The sequence below is a fragment of the Mesoplodon mirus genome (genome assembly GCF_964341445.2).
Source record: "Mesoplodon mirus genome assembly, chromosome: 10".
NCBI lineage: Eukaryota > Metazoa > Chordata > Mammalia > Artiodactyla > Ziphiidae > Mesoplodon > Mesoplodon mirus.
In genome coordinates, this window is record NC_138986.1 from 16,074,824 (window position 1) to 16,086,961 (window position 12,138).

At 41.5% G+C, this 12,138-nt stretch overlaps 1 protein-coding gene across 4 annotated transcripts in view; it reads right to left on the bottom strand.

The window, feature by feature from the left end:
* The window catches only part of PCMT1 (protein-L-isoaspartate (D-aspartate) O-methyltransferase), a 47,205-nt gene extending 36,587 nt beyond the window's left edge, over nucleotides 1-10,618 (bottom strand). For 2 of the 4 annotated variants that reach the window (XM_082633910.1, XM_082633911.1), the window contains exon 1: nucleotides 10,336-10,589. In XM_082633910.1, coding sequence (XP_082490036.1) covers nucleotides 10,336-10,564 — 229 coding nt within the window. In that variant the 5' untranslated portion in view covers nucleotides 10,565-10,589. Of the gene's footprint in view, nucleotides 1-10,335 lie in introns of all 4 variants that reach the window. The other 2 variants (XR_014295129.1, XM_082633909.1) reach the window with 2 other exon arrangements.
* Nucleotides 10,619-12,138: the final 1,520 nt, after the last annotated feature.

Genomic DNA, 12,138 nt, shown 5'->3' on the forward strand with positions numbered 1-12,138 from the left:
AAGTAAATTCCAAAAAAAAAAAGAGAGATATCATTTACTAAATATTTGTCATGTGCCAGACAAAATCCTAAGCACATTACATACACTATCTTTTGAGGTACGAACTTAGGAACTGTGAAACAATCTTAGGCTGTCTCTAACAATCCTATAAAGTATGCACTATTATTACTCCATCTTACAGATAATAAAATTGAGTTCAGAAAAACTAAGTTGTTCCAGATCACAGAGCAAATAAGGGGTAGGGCCATTCAAACTGAGATGTTAGATTCCTGTTGACCAGTGCACTGTACTGCTACTACCATATGCAAATAGCTTAGTGAGTTCTACTAATTCATTTCCCAAAATACTTCTTGAGTGGTTCATTTGCCCTGAATTCAATTCAAATTCCACAGGGGTGATTCATAGACTCTCAAGGTCAGAAGGGTCATCAAGTCTAACTTCTTCATAAATTGGTACTACGATCTCTACTTGAAGAGTTGCACTGATGTGGAACAGCCCTTTGCACAGCAGACCACACTAATTATCAGAACACTTCCCTGTATTAAGAGGAAATCTCCCTCTTTGTAACTCACTTATATAAACCCTTAGTGCTACGCTCTGCAGTCACAAAGAATATGCTGAATTTTCTATCCAACCAACACTTTTTACACACCTGAACATATCACGACCATTTCAAGCCTTATCTTTTTCAGGTTAAGCAGCCTCACTCAATACATCCAATGACCATCATATTCACTCACTCATTCTCCTCTAGATGAATATTTGTGACATCTAAAATCAAACATATTGCTATAGGCACATTCTAAAAATCAAGTAAATTAAAGAGATTACTTCCCTTAAGCCAGATAATATACATCTACCAAACTCATGTGAGTTTCTTTGGCTGATTTCTTACTCTACAGAGGGACACAGAATTTACTAAAAAACCCTAAATAGTTTTAAAAGCATGTCACCAGTCATTTATTAAGAAGCTGAACACATAAGGCTCAGGATAAAGCTTCCTTAGACCATTATTGGGTGGTTTCCAAAATTTTCACTACAAGGTTCTTATTATTTGCTTTTTCCCAGGATTCCATATTTTGAAAGATGCCTAAAGCAAGCTACATTTACTAAGTTATTAAATCATTTTCCCATTTTTGACAATCTGACATATACAACTGCCAGTGCCCTGAAATATTTCTAGCAAACAGCAAAGTAATTTAACATTTCACTTTGCATGTATAGCCTAATTATGAGTAAACATGCAATTACCATTAGGCTTTCTGAATTAGTGAACAGTTTTAAAACTACCCATGCCCAATTTTCCTGCACCCTAAGGACCAAAGACCCTAATTAAATAATTATAATAATGGCTAATGTTGATCCAAATATGCAATGGATCCAAATGAGAAGTTAGCAGAATTCAAAAAGGAGAATGCAATAGAATCCAAGCTATAAACCAAATAATTTTAAAAACTTGAAAAAATTAGAGCTACGTTAAGAAGGTATCTGTTCCTCTTCTCAACCTGAGGAGTGGGAAGGGTGAAGAGGGAGATAAATTCCAGGAAAAAGACAAAAATACTATACAAGAGTCATGATTTAGATAAGAATACTAAACTGTGACATGATTTCAAGCAACTGATAAAGTGTAAAAAAAGGAGAAACAAGGAATTCCCTGGTGGTCCAGTAGTTAGGACTTGATGCTTTCACTGCTTTCAATCCCTGGTCAGGGAATCAAGATTCACAAGCCACGCGGCCAAAAAAAAAAAAGGAAAAACATCTGACTATTCCTCCGCAATACGAGAGGAGTCTGTGATACTAGAAACAAACAGCAGGGAATAAACTCTTGCACGCTGCGTAGCTCAGCAAAGGGTTGACCCAGTCATTAATGCTGGTGATGATGGTTATTAATTTTCAACCCCAAAATCAACAAAGTGCAGAAGATTTATTTATTGCTCAGAACAAAATGAAATGCTATCAACTCTGACAATATAAAAGAGCCCCTGATAAGTTGGAGAATGAGTATCCTTTCTTACAAAGTGGAAGGGTTAAGGGATAGTGTCAGTTTATAAATTATGGTACAAAAAATTGAGGTTAAAGTATATTACTCAAAGTTACAAAGGTAACCACAAAAGAGGAAGCAAAAATTACGGTATAACTATATGTGGGAAAGGGAGTAAGTTTAGACGGTGTAAATACTCCTCCATCTTGGCAGGAAGTCAGTAGATGATGTCTAAAGTTGATAAAGAAATAGCAGTTTAGGGCTTCCCTGGTGGCGCAGTGGTTGAGAGTCCGCCGGCCGATGCAGGGGACATGGGTTCGTGCCCCGGTCCGGGAAGATCCCACATACCGCGGAGCGGCTGGGCCCGTGAGTCCTGGCCGCTGAGCCTGCACGTCCGGAGCCTGTGCTCCGCAATGGGAGAGGCCACAACAGTGAGAGGCCCGCGTACCGCAAAAAAAAAAAAAAAAAAAAGAAATAGCAGTTTAAGCATATGCTTTAGAGACTGAAGACAATCACCAGAAGACCCAAATATGTAGTTAAAAGTGTTCACTCGAGGCAGTCTGGGAGTGGAGAGGGGCAGGGCAAGCAATTGTTATTTTTCATTATAAACCCTTCTGTATTATTTTATCTTTAAACATGTACACATGGTTACTCGACTAAAAATTAATCTTAATTGTCCTAACCTTTTTTATCACAGGTGGATAGTACCTATAGAGATGTATATACAATGTGTATTTGCTCTAGTGAGCAAGATGTAAGATGTGGCAGGGACTCCTTTTCTTTTCTTTTAATTTATTTATTTTATTTACTTATTTTTGGCTGCATTGGGTCTTCGTTGCTGCGTGCAGGATTTCTCTAGTTGCGGGGAGCGGGGACTACTCTTCGTTGTGGTGCACCGGCTTCTCATTGCGGTGGCTTCTCTTGTTGTGGAGCACGGGCTCTAGACGTGTGGGTTTCAGTAGTCGTGGCTTGCAGGCTCTAGAGTGCAGGCTCAGTAGTTGTGGCGCACAGGCTTAGTTGCTCTGTGGCATGTGGGATCTTCCCAGACCAGGGCTCGAACCCATGTCCCCTGCATTGGCAGGCAGATTCTTAACCACTGCACCACCAGGGAAGCCCCAGGTACTCCTTTTCTTTCACAGTGGTAGAATTGGGTGCATTATCTAGCCTCTCTGTAGTTATGTGTAGCCTTATGGTTAAGTTCTTGTCAATGAGAACTCAGGCAGAAATTATGTATGCAACTTCAGATAATGCCCTTAAAAGGAATGCGCGTTTTCTTCTTTCCCCATTTTTCTCCCCACCAGCTGGAATATGGAAAGGATGGAGGTAAACTATCTTCAACTTTGTAGATGAGGGAAAGACTTTAGGAAGCACAACAAGAAAGAAGGAGCCCAGGTCCTCAAGACAATGGAACCACCATATTAGTTCTGAACTGCTTATACTTGGATTGTTACAGGAAACAGAAACTTTCATTTTGTTTAAGCCATTGTTATTTTGGTCTTTATTACAGCAGATGAACAGGTACCCTAAGACACAAGGTATCTGAGGAGTAAAATGAGATCAGTCTGAAGAACAGGATTGGAGTTGGAGCATGGCAACGGGTTGTAAAAGACCCTTAAAAGGCCTGAAAGCTAAGCAAGAGGTGTTTACAATTGATACAGTAAGCAATAGAAGTCTAGGCAGAAAAGAGACACAACAGAAAGCAGTACACTAGGACAATCAGTATAATGTGTAGAATAAACCTGAGGGGAGAGAAATTGAAAGTGTGATGACCAATCAGACACTTGCAGGCATATCACTCAAAGTGACAACTAAGAACCTAGGCTAGGATAGTATCAATTAAAATACAGTGAAAGGGACGACTATGAAAGGTATTTGTAATAACTGTTGAGTTAATTTGGGGACAGTCTGAAAGAATCAATAACTATTCCAAGACTTTTGATCTGGGAGAATAGAAGACTAGAAGCAATCCTGGCAGAGATGGAGAAAGAAGAGATCCTGTGCTGATATGAAGCACTGAAAACACAGGTAAGAAAATAAGCTGCAGATGGATTTCAAGTCATGTAGAAACATTCTCTAAATTTCTGTAAGTAACTTGTTACAAAGTTACATCTCAAGAAAAGAAATATTACAGAATTATATTAGTTTTATGATTTGAGTGGTTGTTAATCATCTACTCTCTATTTCTTCTCCACTAACAAAATGCCAGGGAAAACAATAAGAAATGAACAAAATGGTCCCCTTTTATTTCCCATCTAGAATGATCAGGTGTGATAAGAGGTAAGTGGAGCCTGAGACACTCTCCATACAGAAAATCTGAAAGGGATTAGTTTTAAATTCACACACTATAATCAAAGAAGAATTTTAAGTGATGTCAAGTTATGATAAAGCATATCATCTAAGACCAGAGATTATTCAAAAATACATCTTTCTCGGCGGGGGGAGGGTGATGAATTGGGAGACTGGGATTGACATATATACACTATTGATACTATGTATAAAATATATAACTACGGGCTTCCCTGGTGGCTCAGTGGTTAAGAATCTGCCTGCCAATGCAGGGGACACGGGTTTGAGCCCTGGTCCAGGAAGATAGCACATGCTGCGGAGCAACTAAGCCTGTGCGCCACAACTACTGAGCCTGCGCTCTAGAGCCCACGGGCCACAACTACTGAAGCCCGTGAGCCACAACTACTGAAGTCCGCACACCTAGAGCCCGTGCTGCACAACAAGAGAAGCCACCACAATGAGAAGCCCGTGCACCGCAACGAAGAGTAGCCCCCGCTCGCCGCATCTAGAGAAAGCCCACGCACAGCAATGAAGACCCAACGCAGCCAAAACTAATATACAAATAAAATAAAATAGGTAACTAATGAGAACCTACTGTATAGATCAGGGCACTCTACTCAATGCTCTGTGGTGACCTAAATAGGAAGGAAATCCAAAAAAGAGGGGATATATGTATACGTATAGCCAATCCACTCTGCTGTACAGTAGAAACTAACACAACATTGGTAAAGCAACTATACGCCAATAAAAATTAATTTAAAAAAATACATCTTTCTCTAAACCATTATCAGTCTTAATAAATACATGTAATTAACTATCTTGACACTATTTCTCAAAGGAGGATGTTCCCTGCACTCCTCACATCTCTGACAAACTAAAATGTTATGCAAAACTCTAAAATATTTGTAACCAAAAGTTAACTTCTGTGGCTCTCTCCTAAAACACACACACCCACCCACCCCCAGCATACATATCCCACAGGTGATTTCATGCAAACCATGATGTGATAAAATTGACAGAATCTTGGATTTGGAAGGGTCCTGAGAGGTCTAGTATACAGTGAAAGCAGGTGACAAATCTCTTCCACAATATCCCTTACAGTGAAATGGTCAACCATTCTTTGCTTCAACATATCCAGTGACAGAAAACACTACTTTTCAAAGCCAAATCTTTGACTGTTAGGATAGCTTTGTGAATACGTCCTTATAATGAGCCAAAATGTGCCTCCCATTTGTCCTGGTTTTACCCTCTACTGCATGATTTCCTTCAAATATTTAAATACTACTGCTCTCTGTAACTTTCTCATTGCTAAATCAAACAACCTCCATCTCATCAAATCATCATATAAAATGCTGATGCTCTTGTCATCTTGACCACTCTTGTCTGATAATCTTCGGTTTTTCACTGTTATGCTTAAAGCATGTTGGCCAGAACTAAATGCAACACTAATAAAAATATGTGGAACAGCACAATGGAACTAAGATCACGTTGAATAGAATGTAATACAACCTATTATGTAGATTTAGTGCTGCCCAATAGGACTTCTTATGATAATGGAAATGTTCTACATCTGCACTGTCCAGCAGGTCAGACACTAGCCTCGTGTGCCTACTGAGCTCTTGAAATGTGGTTGGTATGACTGAGGAACTGAATTTTTAATTTTAGTTAAATTTAAGTAGACATATTGATATTAAAATTCTCCCTCAAAATCTTACCTATTAAATCTTATTCAATGCACTGTAAGTTAACTTACTTACTAGTATATCCATAAGACTGACTTGATATAAGTCAAAATGAGGAAGTATTTTCTGGATTCTAAATGAAGCCCAAATTTCTGAAAAAAAGTCACTTAGGATTTTATTACCTCGCTATCTTTGGCCCATGAATGCACATGATAAAACTAATAGAATATTCTCTTTTCCACTATTTATGCTACTAGTTGATAAGAACTGACACTCTAAATAGAATAAGAATAATTTCAATTTATTTGCAGAGATAAATAAGGATACAAAAACTATAAATTATCATAATGCTTACAAATTTAAGTGCCTACTGAAGAAGGTCTCCACTTTAATGTCTTATAAGGAACTCAAACCAAACATCTCCCCAAATAAATCCCTGCTCTCCCACGCTTCCTTGCATCCCCCCACCCCCCAAAAATCCCTGCTGCTCACTCACTTATTTCCAACTCAGAAAATGGCAAATCATTCCCATTGCCCAGGTCTAAAACCTTAGTGTCATATCCCCAACTGCAGTCTTTCTCCTACACCGCAAATCCAAATCTAGCACGTTCTATTTTCTCTGTCTAGGATGCCTGTTCCCCAGGTCTACCTGCATGGCTTGAATTTCTCCCCCTTCACCAAACCTTTACTCAAATGACACCCTAGTGAGGTCTTCTTGCCTACAACTGCAAACCTATGACGCCATACGCCCTATCCTCCTTCCTTACTTTGCCACTTAGCATGTGAACATATATTTTATTTGTCTGCTTCCACAAGAAGTAAGGTACAAGAGAGAATAGATGTTTGTTTCTCACTGCTGTATCCCCAGTGTTTTGCATATAGAAGATAGTCAAATATCAGTTGACTGATTTGACAAATTCTATATACATTATACATGCAAAATGACACAATCAAGGATGCAAAGGAAATATAAGTAGAAATAACTGATGGATTAGGGCAGTGGACTGAATTTTTTTTACAAAAATAAAATAGGTAAAAGAACAATTGTTAGCTTTGTTTTAAGTGGCCATTTGAAGTCTGCTAAGAGTTCACCTTCCACAAACACTCGGGCTTGGACGTCCCTGCTCTAGGAGACCACCTCTCTCAAGCTCATCCACTTCTGCCCCCTTGTTTTCCTTTTACCACGGCGTGAAATTATCCCAACAAAAGTAGAAAATAAACTCTAATATAAACATTACTTGAATTGTCCCATTCCCTGGACTAAGTAGGCTCACAGTTGTTTTGAATTAAGTTAATTTGCTTCATGAGTACCTTATCAGCCTATAATTATAAAATAATACTTTTCTAAAGACCTGTAATGTCCAACATGTGGCTAGTAGTTAAAGTTAATTTAAGTAACAAAAATCCAGTTCCTCAGTTGTGCTAACCACATTTCAAATGCTCAATGCCTCATGTAGCTGGTGGCTGTGGTATTGAACAGCACAGATACAGACATTACAAGCAGCTCTGTTGGGCAGGACTGCTACAGACTTTTTTCCTAAAATTTTATTTTAGGAATAAAATAAAATTTTATTTTAAAGCATTCAACTGAAACACTGGCAGGGTTTAATCTTGTAATTTTCAGTTCTCTATGTCAGTGATTCTCAAGTGTGGTCCCCAGACCAGCAGGAGCCTACTACTTAGGAACTTGTTAGAAATACAAATTATCAAGAGCCCCAGCAATCTGTCTTAATTTGTTTTAACAAGCTCTCCAGATGATCCTGGAGATTTTGAAGCATGCTCAAGTTTTAGACCACTGTTCTCAGTCACTTAAGAGCATTTATCATCACAACATAAGCTATGAGATATTATGAGATGTACCATTAGAGTCTAAAGTAATCTGTAAATTATATATCAAGTATGAAATCATAAACAATCATATTTCTATTACATCTTATAAAAAAAACCTCAGTAGGTATTTTCAATAAAATTATTATAATAATATTAAAATGAAACCAATCGTGAACTTTATTTCGTTAAAAAAATCTGTAATTTGCTTCCTTTTCCAATTTGCAGACCCTTTTTCACTTCAATATCAGCATAATCACATTTTAATCTTTTTCTAAAGATTTAGTTAGAAGTCTTAGGAAGAATACACAAGGGTGGAATAACCTATAAATTTTCAATTTGTGTCAACTGAAATTTTCCCTTGAGCAAATATTACTGTTGTAACAAACTAATAAATAAAAATGAAATCTAGGGCTTCCCTGGTGGCGCAGTGGTTGAGAGTCCGCCTGCCGATGCAGGGGACACGGGTTCGTGCCCCGGTCCGGGAAGATCCCACATGCTGCGGAGCGGCTGGGCCGGTGAGCCATGGCCGCTGAGCCTGCGCGTCCGGAGCCTGTGCTCCGCAACGGGAGAGGCCACAACAGTGAGAGGCCCATGCACGTACCGCAAAAAAAAAAAAAAAAGAAAGAAATCTATTGGCTAGAATCAATTCAGCAAGAAGTTGAAACTAAAGTTGCACAAATGTTACAAAAGAGGCTAAACAATTTGAGCACTCATTTCCTCTTACCAATCATAGATCTAGTATAAAACGAAACATCCACAATATCAACATCCATGTATGTTAAATATTTCTCATTAAATTTTCTGATAGGAAAACATCCTTAGAATTTCAGCTAAGAATAGTAATGCAATACATTAAAGTAACTATAAAACCACTGGGAAAAGATCTAGTTTTGGCTGACTACAAATTTGGCCCAGAAAGGAGAGACTTTAAGAGCCTGATTGATTACAATTTCTGCCACAGCCAAGCGTCTACTGCGATAACCTACCGGTGGAAAATTACTTAATCACAATTCAAGTACAGAATGTTTCAGGTGTGTATCCTGTACTAGCAGGCACTAGGTCATTTGAAGAAATTTTATTAAAATATTTACAACATATTGAGCTTCTGTTCGATCCGTGGGAACCTAAATCACACTTAATATTGTCTCAGCACATAAATTTACACTTCAAATCAAATATCCTTCCATAAAGTGAATACTGGCAATGCTTGACAGGATTTTTAAATCTAAACATTCATTACTAAACGCTAAGGAAACAAGTTTTAAATACTGGTTAAAAAAAAAGTCAAATAACTAATATTAAGTATTAATACTAACCATGTGCCAGCCAATACTATTTATTTCTCTCACTAATCTTGGTATTCCTAGTATAGATCCAAGCATATAATATATATTTAATTGGCATTTATGAAAAAAGGAATGATTATTAAATTGTTTGAGAGGATTCAAAGATACTAAAAAAAAAAGCCCCAGCCCTCAAGGAGTTTACAAATCGAATTAGGAAACATGACAAACACATGAAAAGCTAAATAATCCATAACAATTAAAAATACCACGTGGCAGGATTGTGATTATTTGCAAAGTCAGTGGCAAAGAAGAGTGCTATAAATTCCGACCAGAGTGAGAGTATGACGGACTGAGGTCCTTCTGGTCTCCCGACCAGACGGCGACACTACATTTCGATTAAAATAAGAAAGTGACACAGCACTGGTCCCACCCTAAAATTATCATCAGAGTAAGGAATACAATAACTAAAGATAATGGTGTAAAGAAACTTCCATACAAGGCTTTTAAAGCATACGGTAGCCCTGAAAAAAGTTAGAACATTCCACATACACAATCGTTTGCTGGATCCCAGGACCTCTAAAGGCTCCTGAAATACGCTGTCCCTCAGGAAAAGCATCCCCTAGTTATCTCTTCCTCCGCCCCCCACGAAGCTTTCCACTGGACAGCCGCCCCAGAAATTTCTCCCAGCATCCGCAATGACATTACTCTCATCTCCCTCTCCCTCCCCTCGCCAGTATCAGACGGTGGCATCTCCCGCCAGAGGAAAAAACGAAGGGCGGGGGAGGCAGAACCGGGGAGAAAGCTTGCAGCTAGGTCGACTGATAGGACAGAGGAGGAAGTGAGAAGACGCGGGGGTCGAGGGCGGGGTCCCCTCAGTTCCAGCCCAGTCTCTACGAGCCCTGGCCAACATCCCACTCCCCAAGGCACGCCCCTCGCCCGCCGGACCCGGACAGGGAGGTGGCGGACTCGAGTGACAGCCCCACCACCTGTGCCGCGCCCCCTTCCCCAGGACCGCGGGGAGATGCCTGCCCCTGCCCCACTAGCAGCGGCCCCTGGCTCTTTCTCTCTGGTTCCTGTGCACGTCGCCGATGAGTGACAGGTCCCGGGGGAGGCAATCGCCAGCGCTTGCCGTTCGGGACCGCTGGTGCAACCGTGCGCCGAAGCCCTCCAGCAGGCACAGGAGTAGACGGAACGTTCCGGACGGCCCAGGGGATCCGATCCAGGCCTGGCCTTCCCCAGTTGCCCCACACCGGGCGGGGGTGGCACTTACTGCGGAGGTTGTGGATTAGCTCCGAGTGGCTGGCGCCGCCGGATTTCCAGGCCATCGCTAAGCACACCCGGAGCAGGTACAGAACCACCTTCAGCGCGGCGACAGTGCCCAGCAGCTTCCCCAAGAGTGAGACCACCTCCCACACGGTCACCGCCGCGCTTGCGTCCCTGCTGTAGCCGCCGCTGCTACTGCCGTCGCCGCCGCTGCCGCCACTGCGCGCTCCCGGCATCCCCCGCGGCACGCATGCGCTTTGTGAGGCCGCGCGGACTTGGGTGCGGCCGGGTGGGGCAGGAGGCGGGGGTGGCCTCATGCGCTGCCGCCCGTGCGAGGGGCCGCTGCGGCCGCCCAGGACTGGCGGGTTGGTCCCGCTGAGTCAGCGCCACCGACGCCGCCACCTCTGAGTGGCCTTTCTGAGGCCTCGGGCTGCGCAACGCCTCCTTGCTGAGTTTGTCCTGCGGTCAGGCGGGGTGGGCCCTGGCGCGGTCGGTGGCGAGCCTCGCTGCGGCTCTGGTCACCCAGCGCAGTGGCGGGATGGCAGGGCGGACCTCGTTCCGCTGCTGCCGGTGGCTTCGCAGTCGCAGCTAGATCAGCTGTTGAGAGCGGCGGGTCTGCTCCTATAGCTGTCCAGATTGTTAGACGGTGGGCTTCCTTCGTCCTGCCTCGCCCAACCCAATGAATGACTAATATTTAGGTCGGTTGGAGACAAGAGCTCCCTATGATGGAGCCTCAATAATCTTAGTAGAACTGGAGGGCAAAGGTCTTCTCTAACCCGAGTACTCCAGCCTCTGGCTTGCGACAAGTACGTTAGTGTTTCGTTAGCAGAGACTTTGGGACCCTGATTTGTTCTCAACTCTAAAGCACAAATTCAGAGAGTGGAAGAATACCGAGACCTGGGGTGGGGGGGTGGGGAGCGTGGGGAATCCTTTGCTCCTTAGGACAGCGCACTTGGTTAAAAATACTACAGTATCCTATGGCGAATGTGTTATTCGCCCAACGCAAGTGTGCGTTTTCAGCTATTTAAGCCTCACAAATTCCACCGTTAGACTGGACACCAGGTTTGTTGCTATCAGCTGTGCAAGACATTGAGTGAGAAGCTGACAAGGAACATTGCCTGTAGCATCCAACTTGCTGACTCCTGATCAGAACTGAGACTGGAAGAATCCAGTCACATTTAGTCCAATACACTTTTAAGGAAGGAAACAAAGCTATGTCAAGACAGAGATGCTACCGCGTCAGCAACAATTTTCGTATTCTAACCAGACCTTAGCAAATGTGGTATCTAGTCTACTTCCAATCCTAAATATACTTATATATTAACTATTTCCCTGTGTTCTGCGATAATAAATGAAACAGTATTCTTTACTTCAATATTGGGAATAAAATTGTCAGTTTGGGACTAATAATTTTCTATTTCATCTCTCTGCTGTTCCCTAATAGTCTTCCAGTTAAAAACAAAACAAAACGACACCAGTCAGTTTTCAATAAGAACCTGATAACTCTCTAAAGCTGAGCTAGATGGACTGCATTTCCATGAGGTGCTTCCATAAGCTGTGGCTAGGAAATAGGACTGCCAATATCAGTTAGAAACAAAATCATGGCCCCTTTTAAAGAAACAACCAACACAGTTATGAATATAGTATAAAGGAGTTTTTTTTAAAAAAAGATGAATAAGTCATATCTCTTGTATGTAATAAGATTTACATTCAAATTGGGGAGATTTGCATCAAAAGAAAATTAGCAACAGGGGGCAAAATATAAGTGCTATTAGTGGTCTAGATATTAAGGGACATGTTTATTTAGATC